General features: G+C 37.3%; 1 protein-coding gene and 1 long non-coding RNA gene across 7 annotated transcripts in view; one reads left to right on the top strand and one right to left on the bottom strand.

The window, feature by feature from the left end:
• LOC309658266 overlaps window positions 1-20,115 on the top strand; it is a 588,006-nt gene that overhangs the window by 264,960 nt on the left and 302,931 nt on the right. The window lies entirely within an intron of this gene.
• GABRB2 (gamma-aminobutyric acid type A receptor subunit beta2) overlaps window positions 1,949-20,115 on the bottom strand; it is a 296,376-nt gene continuing 278,209 nt past the window's right edge. For 5 of the 6 annotated variants that reach the window (XM_082456481.1, XM_082456482.1, XM_082456484.1 and 2 more), the window contains one exon: window positions 1,949-7,906. In XM_082456481.1, coding sequence (XP_082312607.1) covers window positions 7,559-7,906 — 348 coding nt within the window. In that variant the 3' untranslated portion in view covers window positions 1,949-7,558. The remainder of the gene's footprint in view (window positions 7,907-20,115) is intronic. The other variant, XM_082456486.1, reaches the window with a different exon arrangement.

The following is a 20,115-nucleotide window of genomic DNA, read 5'->3' as shown; positions in this document are numbered from 1 at the left end:
GAAATGAAAAGATACATATACATATATATATAAATACTAATGACCTAGTTGGCTACCGGAAACAAAAGGAAAGATCAGAACATGCACAAATCAAGACATTGATAAGAAGCCTAATCGTTTGGGGCTTGTCTGGAACTTGTCATCCCATGATCATTCCTTGGTTCTAGGCCATGTGGTGGGGTGATGCTGTAGTAGGTAATGTGCACATTTGGCTAATGCTCTGATACAGAGATTTGAAGAGACAAGAATGTGTTTATTTTGTTGCTGTCTGCTTTAGGAAATCAAGGACTGGGGACTGATTGTGTCTCCTGCCATCCCTGAGAATTCTTCTCACTAAACTGGTATTATTCTGGGAGGTGGATCTAACAGTTTACAAAAATACTCTGTATGGGAAATGTCATATGATATTTCATAATTAGAACAAGTTTCAGAAGAGAGCAAGGGTAGTTTCACTTTAGGAAATTATAGTAGTTAGAATATGAGTGGGGGAATTTTCTCATTGCCAATTGATTAGCTTTTTCGGGGGGAAATATCTGGGAATGTTCTCCTCTCAAGGTAAGTAATAGACCATGACCCCACCTACAGTAGCATTTCCTATTGGCCCTCTCAGCATACCCTGCCCACACAGGCTCATGAACACACACGCACACACATGCACGCACGCACCACCAGTTATATGAATGTGTTTTTGGATTTGAGCGTACATGTGTTCTCTCTGCTGGACAGAAATGTTGAAAGTTAGCATGAAGGATAGCAAATGCAAATGGAAGAATTGTACATTTCTAGATGATACGATTTGCAATTTGCAATGTAAGCTGGCAGGAACTGGGTCTTCACTATAGGTGAGTTTTTTTCGGTAGTGTCATCCCTTGGTAGCTATAGCTCCTTTTAATCATGACTTTATTGGACAATTTTGCCCTGACAGGCTGCCTTGCTCAGGTGGACAGAGTCTATGAGGTGCTATTTGGACATTTGAAAGTCAATAAGAGTGAAAGACACTAGGCTTGTCCCCAACTAATTAGCTGGCCTCAGGAGAGTTCCCATGCATTTGAGAGCTTCCATATAATCCAAGAGGGTAGGGGCCTTGTGAGCCTAAGCGCTAATTTTCCACTAGCATTACAAGGTCTGGCAGATGTCAGGCTCTCAGCAAATGTTTCTTGGGAAATGACCAAAATGAATGAGAACTGAACATGCCTGGGCACCCACTTTTAATGATGAGGTGGAAAGAATTTGCAAGGAATTGCGGGTGAGTCCAGGCTGGGTAGGAATCCAAGTTTTTCTACTCTCACGGGCAAGGTACTTATTCTTTCTGATCTTGAATTTCTGCTACTCTTAGGAATATGGTAAGGATTAAGTAAGTATTCAATTCACAAAGTACTTAGTGTAACGTCTTCAGAGGATATATGTAGAATGTTAAATGAATCACGTTTGTCATATATTTTCATGATTGAAGCCAAGTTCTTAATTAATTACCCATAAGTATATAACCTAAGAGAACATTTAATAATTACTATGACGTTTTAGGTATCATGATAGAATTCGTGATAAAACATGCTGAATATTCTAGTAACGATTATAATTAATAATAGCAACACTACTGTTGTTGCTATTATCTACTGTCATCTACTGTTTACACACCACTTAACGTGTTTGTACTATGCTAAGGACTTCTTACGGGTTATTTCATTTCAACTGTACAACAGCTCTATGAAGGAGGTACAATTATATTTTTTTCTTCAGATAAGAAAAATGAGAGGCGGATGGATTAGATAGCTGCGCAATCATACACCTAATATGTGACAAATCAGAGCTCAAACTCAAGTCTGCCCTAGAGCCCATCCCAAGTTCCCAAATTTTTATTGCTTTTTAGAAAAGCTATAATTCTACAATCTAACTCATAGTCATAGATCAAAAAAAATTCTGAACTCAATGAAACCACTTATACACACATCGTTTTAAGTTTTATTTATACTTCTTAGTTCAAGAATTACACACTAGCCAACATTATTATATATTTACATGCTGAAAGTGGCTGTAATGTTTAAATCCAAGAAAATAATTCTTATGTGCTACGCATTTATAACCCTCATTTGTTACTATCTCATGTATCCCAGAGATTGTAGTAGTCCTGTTTTTTAGAAAGACATGAAAATAGATGCAATGATATCCACTTGTGTTTTGCATTTTCTAGCCATTGGAAAATGTGCATTATGTGCATATTAAGAAAGGCTACAAGGTAATTAGTAAGGCTGATAATCACTACATTGTGAAGAAACTAGAATATCACTTTTTATAAAAGGACAATTCAGAACTGTGCAGGGACAATATTCATAACAGAACTATTTAAACACCCATGCAAATAAAAACTTTAAAATGTTATGGAATTTAAATTATTTTCAACTTTGAATTAGTATGTTTAAAATGACCACTGAACTCAAATTATTGAACTAAAAAGAGAAAGATACAAGCTGATGAAACCGTCAACTTGCTTCAGATGGTGCCAGGACACACATATGGGCATCAGAATAATGACATGTGACAGGAAAGAGACATTTGGTTTTAAAGTTAAAAAAACACAAAGATTTGTTCTTCATTTTGGATCACATTTACCTTTTTCACAAAACAAATTCTCAAAGCAAATTAAAACCCGATGTCAGCGTTTTGCATTCATCTATGGATTTACAGAAATGTTTTACTTCAATTTGCAAATAACTAATAGATATTTAAGTGTTTTTTTTTTCTTAAATGACTTGTTTAGTGTGGTATCTTAATTAGCATTCTGTTGGCTCCTTACTACTTTTTACAATGTTCCTAGTGTATGTGGAAAATATTTTTTAAACCTTTGGTGTGAAGCAGTGTCTTTTTTTCCCATTTTCCCTCATTTTTTCTTTTTCCTTTCCTTATTTATTTTTTAATAATTCTGGAGTCTTTGGTTAAAAGGAACAATACTACCTAAGGACAAAATGCTATTATTAAAAAAAAGGTCTTCTCTATGCATTATGTGTAACACATTTCTGGAGCAGGTATGAATAGTAAGCATTTTTATTTCCTCAAGTGCCATCAATATAAACCTTTACTCTTTGAAAATTGAGATTTAAGTTATGATCTTTGATTTCTTAAACTCTTACATATAAAAAATTCTATCAAGTAATCAATGATCATTTCTGCTTTTCCCAGTTGCCATTTCTAAGGCTTTCTCTTGGTTGTTTCATAGACTACATAAACACTATAGTATTTCCCATAGAAGGGGCAAGAGTGGGAATGACTGAGCTGGCAAGTAAAAGAGTATGTGTGTTGTGTGTGTGTGTGTGTGTGTGTGTGTGTGTGTGTGTGTGTCTGTGTGATAGCAAATTGAAACCTTTCTGTCTGGGATCCCAAACCATTTATGCAAAAGGATGTTTAAATTTCTCTGCTGGGGCTGCAGCAACTGTACTTAGTAAAAAATAAATAAAAATTAAGGAAAAAAACCCCAAACAATTATTTGTATCTATCGACTATTCATTTACAGCATGTTTAATTATTTACATAATAACACATCAACTTAAGCCATAAACAGAATTAGCGTGTTACCTTACCATAAAATACAAATTAGAAGTTAAAAATATTTAAGAAATCTGTTTTAATATTTACACACGTTCAGTGAAAGTTATGGTTGCTCACATTACATGGACTCTGTATACTCAGCAAAATGGCATGATTGCTACAGTTGAGAGTATCTGCCCTAACCAACATGGTGGGGTTTAGTTATTTTTTTTTTCCTCCTCCTAGGAGGAATTTTTTTTTTTTTTTTATCATTTTGTGTTTTCTTAAGACATTTTTCTTTTTAAATCACCAATGGACAATGTTATTTGTTTCCTTGAAAAAGAGAATAAGTAGACAAGCAATGTGAGAACTAGTTAATTTCCATGTTCTGAGGTACAGTACTATTGTAGTGTCAAACTGTGCAGTGGTTCATAAGAACTGTAGGCATTGATTCGCTGATAGAGAAATGCTCAGTACCCTGTATTACTTGTTTCAATATGTTGATTTGTCGGTTGCCAAATGAAAAATATTCATACGCTGATTTAATGAAGGAAATAAAACGTATTAGCTTATTCCTTTTGTTTTCCAACATATGAATGCATATATATGTATGTATGTTTACATGGATCTATATATACACATATATATATGTAGATATGTTGTAGACCTGTTTGTTGGCTGTTTCTGTTATTGAGTATGACTTTAATCATAAAATTGGACAACAGTTACCTATAGAAAATGGAAATTGTCTTAGTTGCCAATTTAATGCGGGTCTTGATTAAAAGAAACTTGACTCATTTCCCCATTATGCATTCCACTGAACTTTCTCTATGCATTGTGCTTTTGTAAGCTGACAGATTTTTTGTGTTCCTAATGCTAGAATGTAAAGTCTTCCGGTTCCTAAACCATTTTTATTATTATTATTATTTTTTCACTTAGCACTGCTTTTGAAGAAATGAGAAAAGGTCTAGATGGCACTGCTTAAATCTTTTCCCGTTATTGAATTGCAGTACAAAGAATTGTAACATTCCTTATGCAAACACATGATTATGTTGCATGAGTTTTCAGTTCTGAAAATGCATTTCATACTTACTAGCAGTCATGTACAATATATATACAGATTGAGATCAGAGATTTCATTTAGACTGTGCATTTTAGAGTCAGAATTTGCCTATGAATTTCACAAAGACGAAAAACACCTTAATTGCTGGCTATCTGGCTGTTTTATTACCAAAAGAAAAACTATACATATATGTATAAACTGATAGTAATACCATATCAGAATTGCCAAAACACAATTTTGTGGTCCTTAAATTTAAACACTGGATATCAAGCTGACTGGTCTTTTTGAAGACTTAAAGATCTAGCACCCCTCCCTGGCCCTCCCCCAATTTGGTGACTAAAATCCAATTCAAGTACAATAAAAATACAGTTTAAGAATAAATTCTATATCTACTGTTATCTCTGGGCAGGATGAGGCAGTTTTTTCTACCTACATGGTTACTGAATGCCAATATATGGATTTCGCTCTAGGGCTTCTGTTTCAAGGTCCCATCTTCTCCTTTTCCCTAGATTTTTCTTATCACTGCAGGCGGAAATGAATCCCTGGTCATATGCTTTTGAGGCTCATGTTGCAAAGCTGCTTCTGTCCACTTTGATCTAGATTTCTCTGTTGACTTCCCTGGACATCAAAATTTTGTTGTAACCATAATGACAATATGAAGGATTTTTATGGCTTTTATGATAATTGCAATTAAGAGCCCACTTTTAGATTGGAGCTCTGAGTTGTCTCTAGAAAAACCTTTCCAGAATGGCATTTTGGAGTTGTACACCTGAGTTGTCAATATGCTCCTTCCTGATATATGCTACTCAAACTTTAAGCCCTAGTGACAAGGGGCAGGCACTTTTATTAGCGTGATATCCCAAAATGATTGCCCAGGGGAAATTGTGTCCCCGGAGAAACTTGAGGAATCTCTGCTCTGAGCCCAGGGGCAGCATGTAGGTTGGATTCTGCCCAAAGATCATACTCAGAGGTGTTCAAGTGTATAATCAAAAAAATAAGGACCAGAGTTCCCTATGCTGGTGTAAAAAAATATCATCCCATTTGGGGGGGGGGGGCAAATTCAGAAAGCTGGATGCTAAACCTTTTTTTTTCTCTAATAGTGGAAATAGAAGGGCAGCAGGACTCCATCATATTTGAAGCTGCTGAATCATCAGGGAAAGAAAACATACATTTTATCCACAGGCAGATACTGGTCTTGGCTACTATGCACAATTAGGGATGTTACTCTGAAAAGAAGTGTTTATTTTTTAAATAGAAATAGCAAAGTCATCCTCCAAGAAAAAGTTCAATCAAATGAAACTCTAAAGAAAACCGCGCAATTCACTATTTTCTCCGAGAAATGCAAAATACGAACCGCACACTGACAGAATAAAATATATTAGCTTATTCTCTTTCCTGTCCAACATATGAATGCATATATCCAATTAGTATAGAAAGAAGCACAATGACATAATTTAAAAATTGAATAAAAACAATACATCGTGCCTGCCTGATTATGTTATATATTTTTCTGCAGTATCAACTGAGGCTCATAACATTCACCATGTTAATGTTATTCTGTTTTGCATGACTTCTCCTATTTTCTTTGATTAGGCAGATTGCAACATACACAATGAAATCACCCTTAAAAAAATCAAACCCAGCAAACCTACAAAGTAACCCTACTTGTGCACATAATCTTTGAAGTACTGTTTGCTATGAAAGATACAAAGGTGGACTTCACTGCACATAAGGAAACATAGTTCTCTCAAAAGCTCTCCAAAGCCTTACTTTGTCTGTCTCTTAAGAATATAATCAGAATTTCAGAAGCAAGAAAAGTTGGAAAAGACCATTAATCCTCTAAAGAAATGAACAAATCCTTCCTTTGAAATAACCTATTAAATTCAGAAATAAACTGTAGGAAAATGTTGTAGAGACAGCTGACACTGTCTGAGAAAAGCATCCTGTTTGCTAGCTCTGTCTGTGCTTTATATTCATATATTGGAATGACTCCCAGTGTAACCTAAGATGCTTCTAATTCCACTAACTTTTCTATTTGGGGGTTGTCGTTTTATTAGATAAACTATAAAAACCTCTCTAGGTATGCTGTCAAAAGCTTGTGAGGTTGCAGGGAAAAAACGTCTCCCGCTCTACCTTTCGCCACTGAACACAGTATGTGTGGACCAGGTGCTGCAAGGGGCTGCTAAGGGTCATGCTGCTCACTTGCTTTAATTTTGTTACAACAGCTGTTTCTGGATTTTCCACTCTGCTCTGGGTTATTAACTCTTAGTTTAACGACCTCGGAAATAGCCTTTTAGAAAAATTTCTTTGGCCCCCATGCATGAAAACGTTCAGAAGTCTCCCCTTCTCTAAATGTCAAAGTGGAAGATGTTGGAGTTGATTCCTATGCTCAAGCAAACAGAGCCTGGCCAAAATGGTTTCCTGAGTCTCTGTCTTGACTCTCCCTATCCTGTTTGAACTACATGAGAACCTTCTACAATCCAGTGGGAATTAACTTCCCATGGCACCATTATCACCTTAACAAGACAGGCATAGACCATCTTCAGTTAGCATGTCTGCGTGGCATGGCAGATCACATGCCAACCTTAGGAAGGAAGATGGGAAGTATCTGGGTATGACCGCTTCTCTGCAAAATGACTGATGACGCTATTGACCCTTCTAGAGTATCTTCTAAATGACTGCCCTCCGTATAGGCTGTGTACTAAGCAGATAAAGTGGGACACTCAGACTCAGTCTTGCCAGCATGTGTACAAATCACTTGCATTTTAACTGGAAAACCACAGGGACCTTAGTGTATTCATGACTTAGCAGAAGCAACCCAAATGGTATGAAATGGACCACAGGATAGGCCAGCAACTAAGGTATTTTAGCATCACTTTTGTCCTGGAGTGATGTGTTTTCCAAGTTCTACGTCAGGCTGTACAACTGGTTTGAGGAGGAATCTAGTCCTTGCTTCCCATAGGAGGCTATGTTTTAGTTCACATAGTAAAGCCAATAGACGATGTTGAAGAAGGAAAAAACCACTGGGAAGAATATGCGGGACCACCGATCTATGGCATTCACATCAGTCAAGTCGGGGATGGTGATTTTCAGTTGGGAGGCGCGTCTCCGCAGGCGGCTTTTCTTCTGTGCCACGTGCCGTTCCAGGGCATTTCGGCCAAAACTATGCCTGGGTAACCCGGCTTTCCGATACTGGATGCTGGAGGCATCGCAGGCCAGCATTGTGCTCCTGGGGTCTCCAAGTCCCAGCACAGCCTCGGAAGTGGCCATTTCATTTTTTATCTCAAGAGTGCTCAGTAATATGTTCTCATGGGGGTCCATCTGGAAAGGAGAAGAACCAAACAAGACTTTCAAAATAATAAGCCTTTACTGGTGATTATCACACAAGGCACTATGATATGTAGTTTAGAAATTTATCATAGTGGTTAAGAGAACTGGATTTGCAGTGACATGATCTAAATTTGAATTGTGGCTCTGCAACTATCACCTATGTGAGTTTCAGCTTCTTCATTTATTAAATGGTATAATAATCCAACCCTAGAGGATGGCTGTAATGACATAAAGGTATAATAGATTGTTGCGAGTATCATTTTCATCATTTCTACTTAGAGCATGCAGAGAAATGGAAAGCATGACCCCCGTTTAAAGAATTTACAGTCATAATTACAACTACCTAAAAAATTAAACTGAACTAGGTATGAAATAGCATTAGAGGATGAATTACTGAATTGTGCTCAAAATAGAAGCCTAACTACAGATGAAATCATGATAAAACTAGAACTAAAAACAGTAGGTAAGGAGAGGTCTTCAAGATGGCGGAGGAGAAAGACATGGAGATCACCTTCCTCCCCACAAATACATCAGAAATACATCTATGTGTGGAACAACTCCTACAGAACACCTACTAAATGCTGGCAGAAGACCGCAGACTTCCCAAAAGGGTCTTTGTGCCCCAGCCGGGTGTCAGGACTGTGTCTCTGAGGTGGGAGAGCTGAGATCAGGACACTGGTCCACCGGAGACCTCCAGGCTCCACGTAATATCAAATGGCAAAAGCTCTCCCAGAGATCTCCATCTCAATGCTAAGACCCAGCTCCACTCAAGGACCAGCAAGCTATAGTGCTGGACACCCTATGCCAAACAACTAACAAGACAGGAACACAACCCCACCCATTAGCAGAGAGGCTGCCTAAAATCATAATAAGGTCACAGACACCCCAAAACACACCACCGGATGCGGTCCTGCCCACCAGAAAGACAAGATCCAGCCTCATCCACCAGAACACAGGCACCAGTCCCCTCCACCAGGAAGCCTACACAACCCACTGAACCTACCTTAGATACTGGGGGCAGACACCAAAAACAATGGGAACTAAGAACCTGCAGCCTGTGAGAAGGAGACCCCAAACATAGTAAGTTAAGCAAAATGAGAAGACAGAGAAACACACAGCAGATGAAGGAACAAGGTAAAAACCCACCAGACCAAACAAATGAAGAGTAAATAGGCAGTCTACCTGAAAAAGAATTCAGAGTAATGATAGTAAAGATGATCCAAAATCTTGGAAATAGAATGCAGGAAATACAAGAAACGTTTAACAAGGACCTAGAAGAACTAAAGAGCAAATAAACAATGATGAACAACACAATACATGAAATTAAAAATTCTCTAGAAGGAATCAATAACAGAATAACTGAGGCAGAAGAACGGATAAGTGATCTGGAAGATAAAATAGTGGAAATAACTACCACAGATCAGAATAAAGAAAAAAGAATGAAAAGAATTGACAACAGTCTCAGAAACCTCTGGGACAACATTAAATGCACCAATATTCAAAATATAGGGGTCCCAGAGGAAGAAGAGAAAAAGAAAGGGACTGAGAAAATATTTGAAGAGATTATAGTTAAACACTTCCCTAATATGGGAAAAGAAATAGTTAATCCTGTCCAGAAAGCGCAGAGAATCCTATTCAGGAAAAATCCATGGAGAAACATGCCAAGAAACATATTAATCAAACTATCAGAAATTAAATACAAAGAAAAATTATTAAAAGCAGCAAGGGAAAAACAATAAATAACATACAAGGGAATCCCCATGAGGTAAACAGCCGCATCTTTCAGCAGAAACTCTGCAAGCCAGAAGGGAGTGGCAGGACATATTTAAAGTGATGAAGGAGAAAAACCTACAACCAACACTACTCTACCCAGCAAGGATCTCATTCAGATTTGACAGAGAAATTAAAACCTTTACAGACAAGCAAAAGCTAAGAGAATTCAGCACCACCAAACCAGCTTTACAACAAATGCTAAAGGAACTTCCCTAGACAGGAAACACAGGAGAAGGAAATATCTACAGTAACAAACCCAAAACAATTAAGAAAATGGTAATAGGAACATACATATCAATAACTACCTTAAATGTAAATGGATTAAATGCTCCAACCAAAAGACATAGACTGGTTGAATGGATATAAAAACAAGACCTGTATATATGCTGCCTACAAAAGACCCACTTCAGACCCAGGGACAAATACAGGCTGAAAGTGAGGGGATGGAAAAAGATATTCCAGGCAAATGGAATTCAAAAGAAAGCTGGAGTAGCAATTCTCATATCAGACAAAATAGACTTTAAAAGACTATTACAAGAGACAAAGAACAACACTACATAATGATCAAGGGATCAATACAAGAAGAAGATATAACAATTGTAAATATTTATGCACACAACATAGGAACACCTCAATACATAAGGCAAAAGCTAACAGCCATAAAAGGGGAAATTGACAGTAACACATTCATAGAAGGGGACTTTAACACCCCACTTTCACCAATGCACACATCATCCAAAATGAAAATAAATAAGAAAACACAAGATTTAAATGATACATTAAACAAGATGGACTTAATTGATATTTATAGGACATGCCATCCAAAAACAACAGAATACACTTTCTTCTCAAGTGCTCATGGAACATTCTCCAGGATAGATCATATCATGGGTCACAAATCAAGCCTTGGTAAATTTAAGAAAATTGAAATCGTATAAAGTATCTTTTCGACCACAACGCTATGAGACTAGATATCCATTAGAGGAAAAAATCAGTAAATATACAAACACGTAAAAGCTAAATAGTACACTACTAAATAACCAAGAGATCACTGAGAAATCAAAGAGGAAATCAAAAATCACCTAGAGACAAATGACAATGAAAACACAATGATCCAAAACCTATGGGATGCAGCAAAAGCAGTTCTAAGAGGGAAGTTTATAGCAATACAAGCCTACCTCAAGAATCAAGAAAAATCGCCAATAAAGAATCTAACCTGACACCTAAAGGAACTAGGGAAAGAACAAACAAAATCTAAAGTTAGTAAAAGGGAAGAAATCATAAAGATCAGAGCAGAAATAAATGAAATAGAAACAAAGAAAACAATAGCAAAGATCAATAAAACTAAAAGCTGGTTCTTTGAGAAGACAAACAAAATTGATAAACCATTAGCCAGACTCATCAAGAAAAGGAGACAGAGGACTCAAATCAATAAAATTAGAAATGAAAAAGGAGAAGTAACAACTGACACTGCAGAAATACAAAGGATCATGAGAGATTACTACAAGCAACTATATTCCAATAAAATGGACAACCTGGAAGAAATGGACAAATTCTTAGAAATGCACAACCTTCCGACACTGAACCAGGAAGAAATAGAAAATAGAAACAGACGAATCACAAGCACTGAAATTGAGACTGTGATTAAAAATCTTCCAACAAATGGAAGCCCAGGACCAGATGGCTTCACAGGAGAATTCTATCAAACATTTAGAGAAGAGCTAACACCTATCCTTCTAAAACTCTTTGAAAATACAGCAGAACACTCCCAAACTCACTCTACGAGGCCACCGTCACCCTGATACCAAAACCAGACAAAGATGTCACAAAGAAAGAAAACTAGAGGCCAATATCACTGATGAACATAGATGCAAAAATCCTCAACAAAATACTGGCAAACAGAATCCAACAGCACATTAAAAGGATCATACACCATGACCAAGTGGGGTTTATCCCAGGAATGCAAGCATTCTTCAATATACACAAATCAAGCAATGATACACCATATTAACAAACTGAAGGATAAAAACCATATGATCATCTCAATACATGCAGAAAAAGCTTTTGACAAAATTCAACACCCATTTATGATAAAAACCCTCCAGAAAGTAGGCGTAGAAGGAACTTACCTCAACATAATAAAGGCCATATATGACAAACCTACAGCCAACGTCGTTCTTAATGGTGAAAAACTGAAACCATTTCCTGTAAGATCAGGAACAAGACAAGGTTGTCCACTCTTACCACTATTATTCAACATAGTTTTGGAAGTTTTAGCCACAGCAATCAGAGAAGAAAAAGAAATAAAAGGAATCCAAATCGGAAAAGAAGAAGTAAAGGTGTCACTGTTTGCAGATGACATGATACTATACATAGAGAATCCTAAAGATGCTACTCGAAAACTACTAGAGCTAATCAATGAATTTGGTAAAGTAGTAGGATACTAAATTAATGCACAGAAATCTCTTGCATTCCTATACACTAATAATGAAAAATCTGAAAGAGAAAATAAGGAAACACTCCCCTTTACCATTGCAGCAAAAGAATAAAATACCTAGGAATAAACCTACCTAAGGAGACAAAAGACCTGTATGCAGAAAACTATATATTTCTGTATGCAGAAAACTATATAAGACACTGATGAAAGAAATTAAAGATGATACAAACAGATGAAGAGATATACCACGTTCTTGGATCGGAAGAATCAACATTGTGAAAATGACTACACTACCCAAAGCAATCTACATTTTCAATGCAATCCCTATCAAACTACCAATGGCATTTTTCACAGAGCTAGAACAAAACATTTCACAATTTGTATGGAAACACAAAAGATGCCAAATAGCCAAAACAATCTTGAGAAAGAAAAACGGAGCTGGAGGAATCAGGCTCCCGGACTTCAGACTATACTACAAAGCTACAGTCATCAAGACAGTATGATACTGGCACAAAAACAGAAATATAGATCAATGGAACCGGATAGAAAGCCCAGAGATAGACCCACACACATATGGTCACCTTATCCTTGATAAAAGAGGAGAGACTATACAATGGAGAAAAGACAGCCTCTTCAATAAGTGGTGCTGGGAAAACTGCACAGCTACAAGTAAAAGAATGAAATTAGAACACTCCTTAACACCATACAGAAAAATAAACTCAAAATGGATTAAAGACCTAAATGTAAGGGCAGACACTATAAAACTCTTATAGGAAAACATAGGCAGAACACTCTATAACATACATCACAGCAAAATCCTTTTTGACCCCACGTCCTAGAGAAATGGAAATAAAAACAAAAATAAACAAATGGGACCTAATGAAACTTAAAAGCTTTTGCACAGCAAAGGAAAACGTAAACAAGATGAAAAGACAACCCTCAGAATGGGAGAAAATATTTGCTAACGAAGCAACTGACAAAGGATTAATCTCCAAAATTTACAAGCAGCTCATGCAGCTCAATACCAAGAAAACAAATAACCCAATCCAAAAATGGGCAGAAGACCTAAATAGACATTTCTCCAAAGAAGATATACAGATTGCCAACAAACACATGAAAGGATGCTCAAAATCACTAATCATTAGAGAAATGCAAATCAAAACTACAATTAGGTATCACCTCATACCAGTCAGAATGGCCATCATCAAAAAATCTACAAACAATAAATGCTGGAGAGGGTGTGGAGAAAAGGGAACCCTCTTGCACTGTTGCTGGGAATGTAGATTGATACAGCCACTATGGAGAACAGTATGGAGGTTCCTTAAATAACTAAAAACAGAACTACCATATGACCCAGCAATCCCACTACTGGCCATATACCCTGAGAAAACCATAATTCAAAGAGTCATGTACCACAATGTTCATTGCAGCTCTGTTTACGATAGCCAGGACATGGAAGCAACCTAAGTGTCCATCGACAGATGAATGAATAAGGAAGATGTGGCACATATATACAATGGAATATTACTCAGCCATAATAAGAAACGAAATTGAGTTATTTGTAGAGTGGTGGATGGACCTAGAGTCTGTTATACAGAGTGAAGTAAGTGAGAAAGAGAAAAACAAAGACTGTATGCTAACACATATATATGAATCTAAAGAAAAAAAAAAAAAGTGGTTGTGAAGAACCTAGGGGCAGAACCAGAATAAAGACGCAGACATACAGAATGGACTTGAGGACATGGGGAGGGGGAAGGGTAAACTGGGACGAAGTGAAAGAGTGGCACAGACATATGTACACTACCAAATGTAAAATAGTTAGCTAGTGGGAAGCAGCAGCATAGCACAGGGAGATCAGCTCGGTGCTTTGTGACCACCTAGAGGGGTGGGATAGGGAGGGAGACGCAAGAGGGAAGAGATATGGGGATATGTGTGTTGGTATGGCTGATTCACTTTATTATAAAGCAGAAACTAACACACCATTGTAAAGCAATTATACTCCAATAAAGATGTTAAAAGAAAGAAAAAGAAATAAATCTGCTTATTCATTGCCAAAAAAAAGAAAAACCGCAGGTAACATATATTAAGCACTTGATATACACGCCAGAAACATTTTTGTATAACGATTTAATTGATGTGCCTTAATGCTCAGTTACAAGATGTCACCTTAAATTTGCAGTGTCATTGTAAATAGGGTAAAGGAAGAATTCTGAACAATAAAAATGCAGGCAACATGTGACTTGCCAAAATGCAATAGAATTCAGAACAACAAGGAACTTGAAAATAAGAGCTGAACAGACTGCGGGTGGTGGAGGGGTGAATGGGGTGAGAAATTGACTTGCAAGGGAAGGGAAGCAGGCAGGACTTAAGAGTTAGCCCAGAGTTATCTGTACTGAGTTGAACTCTGGGCCCAGGGAGTAGAATTAAGGTGGCTGTGTAGATACGGTGACCCTTTTTTCTCTTGGATTATTTCTTCTCGGCAAAGCTAAAGTAAAGGATGAATACTGACATCATGAATCCCCCAAATTAAGTGATTATGTAATGCTTTTTGTTCTGTAAGCAGGGAAGATTTTTGTGTCTTATTTTTAAGAGGCCTCCATCGCTCTGGATAATAAAACTTAACTGCAACAAGCTATTATTAATAATATAGTATATTTATTTTGGTGAAGACTCAGAATACATCTATTGCCAATAATTAAAAAAAATTTTTTTAATCAATTTTTGTGTATTTTACTTTTTCTGTTTCCAGTTTTACTGAGAAATAATTGACATATATCACTGTATAATTTTAAGGCACACAGCGTGATGGTTTGATTTACATATATTGTGAAATGATTACCATAATAGGTTAAGCTAACATCATGTAGATACAATACAAAGAAAAGAAAAGAAAAAAAAAAAAAAGGAAAAAAAATTTGGGATGAGAACTCAGGATTTACTCTCTTAACTTTCCTATATACCATACAGCTGTGTTCACTATAGTCATCATGTTGTACAGCATATCCCTAGTAACTATTCATCTCATAACTAAAAATTTGTACCTAGTGCCTGGAACATAGCAGATGCTCAAGAAATAAATGCTGATTGAATGAAATTAATTTTGTGACACTTAGTATCTCACTTAACGTCTTCACGCTTCATCAGTACGATGGATTTAATTTGGCAACACCATTCTGAAGACTGGAACTGCATGGGAATACCCCTTGAGTTCCTTGTCTACTCTAAGGCTTCTGCCTCTATTCATACAGGTCTCTCGCTAGAGCAGCAGGCTCAGGCACCCGAGATCTGGAAACAACATTTCCAATGATACCCTGGACCACTTACATGGCAGACGCCCCATTTTTATGCACGAGAATGGAATTTAGTGAGTAGTATCTAGTAGCTAAGACTAAGCATTTTACATACGGACTTTTCAGTTTCCCATTAGTCCTCTGGGATCAGCACAGAGCTCGTGCTCAGAAGATAAGGCACGGAGAGGTTAAGAAACTTAACACAAGTTCACCCAGTGAATAGGTGGCAGAGCAGGAACTGTAATCAGGTCTCTTTCAGTGTGCCATGCTAAGGCACAGCCAGAGCTCCGAACCCCTACAGCACTCTACAACTCATAAAAGAAGACGGTCTCAGTGCCTGGTAGGGGCAGTCACTTGGAGGCTTGCAAAATTTCCTTAATGAGGGGGTAGATAAGAGTGTCTTGATTTAAATACACCACTAAAGATGAGAGCTAATGTAAAGTCCTGTTAACTATAACACTTGCAAGTAAGTAAACATCTGTGGTTTGAATGTTCATCAGCCCCACTAGCAAAAATTCTATTTCAGGAACCACCACTTCCCCACTCTCAGTTTCTGTGCTTCAGGTGTGGCTGTAGCCAATCAGAGCAATCCTGACACAGTGCTTGTTTCAGTGATGGATACATGCCCATTTCAGAACCAATGGCATGTCATGAGCCTTCAGATAGGCATACCAGAGTAAACACTCTCAAACGTTTTCCACTGGATTTGTACCTAGAAGTATGTGGCCCTGAATCTACTGAATCTGTTGAGATGCTTCAACTGCAAGAGGAGATCCTAACTTGAAAAGGAGCAAACATAAGGAGACATGGAGAATCCATGACCTGATGACACTGCGTCTGTATCTGGACATGCCTGACGTGCTGATGCTAAGCAAGATAATACATGTCTCTCTTTTTTTTTTTTTTTTTTTTTTGGCTTAAGCCATCGTGAGCTCAGTTTTCTATTACTTGAGACTCGAAGAATCTTAACTGAGACACAATTCGTCTTGTTTATGGGTCTCAACAACCCTATAACGTAGGCAGGACAGGGAAGACATTAGAGACATATTCCACCTATGATAAGAATTTTTCACAACTCCAACTGAAATTAAGGAACTCTGTTAGAGTAATACAATCTTCAGTATGCAGAACAGTGTTGGGTTTCAATCCTTCTGGCTGGGACCAAAAGCATCTGGCAGCTGCTGGGTTTGGTGGCTAGCTGGTTAACTGGCTGCATTTTCCTTTTTCCCCCTTGTCTTGTTTACTACTCTTTTCCCTTCAAAGGATGTGAACTGTGTTGGGAGCAAAGGTCAAGGGAAAAAGCTTTGTATATGTGTTTCAACAGGCTCTTTTATATGTACCTCAAGTGGTAAAAGGGGAGAGCCTTTTTAATTTATTATGTTGAGCTTGTAATAGTAAATTATCTGTAGAGTTTATTTACTTTTAATCACCTTTATTGTTTAAATAAAATAAAAGTAACTTTTAAATTATGCATGTGAAATTGAACAACTATTATCTTTCCTTTTTTCCCCTTTGAAATATTTGTTTTTCGAAGGTGGTTGCTGGCGTGAGGGTTTTTTTTGAAGTACATACCTACTGCGCCACTGCAGAATAGGCTGTATTTCCATTTTACAGGTCAGGAAACTGAAGTTCAGAAAAATGAAGTGAGTTAATTAAGATCTTACTACTTGTAAGTAATAAAACAGTGTAATAGCTCCTGTCTGTTGATGATTATTTCAATGCAATAAGATTCCATGCTGCCTTCAGCATCTCCTAAAATTAGCCAAGGAAGCCTGACTCAGGTAGTGGTTTGGTGGGGGGAGAGTCTATTTTAGTGGCTCCCAGACTTTAAGGTGCATCAGAGTTCCCTGGGAAGCCTTGCTAAAACACAGATCTCTGGGCCCCCTCCCAGAATTCCTCAGTTAGTGTGTCTGGGAGGCTCAGTAATCTGAATTTCTAAAAAGTTCCCAGGTGATGCTGGGCTAGGGTTCACATTTGGAAAACTACTGGTCTGTGGTACAGTAGCAGAAGGACGTGACTAAATAAAGCAGCAGCAGAGGCCTTGAGGAACAATGAAAAAGCTGAAGTTCTAACCATTGTCCACACCATCAAGCTGAAAAGCAGTTTTCATAGAGAGAGAACACATGTAACTTCCATTTATTATTTACTAGAGACAGGCATTGTGTTGAAGTCTTTACACAGCTGTAATATTTAATGCTTTTAAAAAAATTTTTAATTTTAATTTTTTCTACAATTTTGAAAGGTTACTTTCCCTTTATAGTTATTCCAAAATATTAGCTATATTCCCTGTGTTGATACATCCTTGTATTCCCTGTGTTGTATACATCCTTGAGCCTATCTTATACCCAGTACTTCGTACATTCCACTCCGCCATCCCTATGTTGCCCCTCCTCCCCCTCCCCTCTGGTAATCACTAGTTTGTTCTCTGTATCTGTGAGTCTGCTTCTTTTTTGGTATATTCACCAGTTTGTTGTATTTTTAATATTCCACATATAAGTGATAACATACAGTATTTGTCTTTCTCTGTCTGACTTATTTCACTTAGCATAATGCCCTCCAAGTCCATCCATGTTGCTGCAAATGGCAAAATTTCATTCTTTTTTATGGCTGAGTAGTATTCCATTGTGTGTATATACCACATCTTCTTTATCCATTCATCTGTTGATGGACACTTAGGTTGTTTCCGTATCTTGGCTATTGTAAATAATGCTGCTATGAACACTGGGGTAGCATATATCTTTTCAAATTAGAGTTTTTTGGGGTTTTTTTCCAGATATATATATATATATATATATATATATATATATATATATATATATATATATATATATATATATATATATCCAGGAGTGGAATTGCTGGGTTGTAATATTTAATTTTGACAATAACATATGAGGAAGTTATTATTATTAATAGTCTCATTTTAAAAATAAGGAGATTGAGAATTAAGGATAGTTAGTGATTTGCCCAGAGCTGTGGTTAATAAGTAGTACAGCTGGCACTTTATCTGTTTGTTCCAAGGTTCCTGCTCCTAAGGATGAAACTAAACAATTGCATATCTTGACACTTTCTTCAATTATAAGTTCTTTCTTGGAATGCCTCCTCAGTATCAGGCTGTACTTAGGTGATGAAATTTCAGAAAATGGAAGGAATAGCAACTGTCACATGAATTTAGCTAACCTTTTTTAAAAATAAGCCTCCATCCCACCTTTTCCAGACTTCCCCAAGTGGCCTTCCTAATTGCCTTTCTCTTCACTTGTCTTGTAGAGACACAGAAGAAACCACTAAACTGTCCCTTTTTTTGGTAAGAACATTTAACAAGAGATGGTTCCTCCTTAACTTATCAGAAAGAGCATGGAGCAATCTCTACTGCCCTGGAAAACATAACAAAATACTGATCGATATTTTTTGTCTTGTAATTTTCACCTATTTAAACACCCATGAGATTATTGTTGACAGTAATTAAAATGAGAGAGAAGGAAACCAAAAATACATGAAGGGAAACAGATGAAAGGGAGAGACTAATGAATAAATTGTCATTCTCTGCAGATAAATTGCCTTTGCAAGAAGCTTGCTGCAGGCCTTGCTTTTGTCCAAGGGTCTACACTACTTTCTACAGTTGACTTTTAACTCACAAGTGTCCATTCCTGACAAGGGTTTTTGGAGAGGCCCTACTAAGCAGGCCAATGCCAATAAAAAAAAGTCCTCTGTTCCCCATTCAACAATCTGCTGTTGAAATTATGCTTTACCTGGAATTATTGTGCTTATCAATCAAGAATGAGATGCTGAAATTTTGGGAAACAGGCTGATTTATTTGCACCAGTATTCTGGACCTTCCACAAATGATCCTCTGTGAACGAGGGCAGTTCTCACATAGATTGTTCAGCTGTTCTGTTAGGTAGAGGGATGGACTTCTTTTCCAGACTGACCCATGCACTGATGGTTCTAACAGTGGCAAATCCATGCTAAACATTTAGATGAAGAGGTTTTCTTTTCCTTCTTCCCATTCCCATCCCAACATCTTTCTCCAAAAAGAAAAGAAACACATTTGGTTAACTGAGTTCCACTTTGCTTAAAAGATACTGCATTAAACAATGAAGAGTGGACCTTATTTTTATATAATAAATAGCTAATTCCAGGACTGATTTCAGGTTTGCTGCTTCTTTTCCTGAAACTTTTTCGGTGATAGGTATATGTTCTGGAGAGATGTCCTTGTCCTATTGTCTTACATAGAGAAACAAATCGCATCCGTCAGTGACCCAGCAGCATCACACGCTTATTTGGGAAGGGACAACAGGGCTATTTTAAATCCTAGTTCACCACTCATATCATCCAGAGAAGAGTGAGAAATTGCAAAAAAATCCAAGAAATCCTAACTCTGCAATTTTCAATTACTGTGACTAGTGTGTGGGTAGGAGACCTTGTTTTATTGTCCATGAAATGACATTGTGCCCTGAGTAACTTTAAATGTTAAGGCAATGAACTGTTAACCATCTGGGAATATCCAAAACACTCTTTCCAAGAAAAAAACACTCTGAAACTACCTAGCATGCACTCAACTCAGCGTTCTAAGAGGTGAAAACAAGTTTTACCCAACTAGAATATGAAATGGAGATCCAAGAGAAGGCCAACATCTTTGACAATTTCGAATCCCTCTACCGAAGTAAATGGAGAAATAGTAACCAGATATGGAGCTTAGA

Source organism: Balaenoptera physalus (genome assembly GCF_965194825.1).
Source record: "Balaenoptera physalus genome assembly, chromosome: 3".
NCBI lineage: Eukaryota > Metazoa > Chordata > Mammalia > Artiodactyla > Balaenopteridae > Balaenoptera > Balaenoptera physalus.
This window is presented reverse-complemented; position numbering and strand designations above follow the sequence as displayed.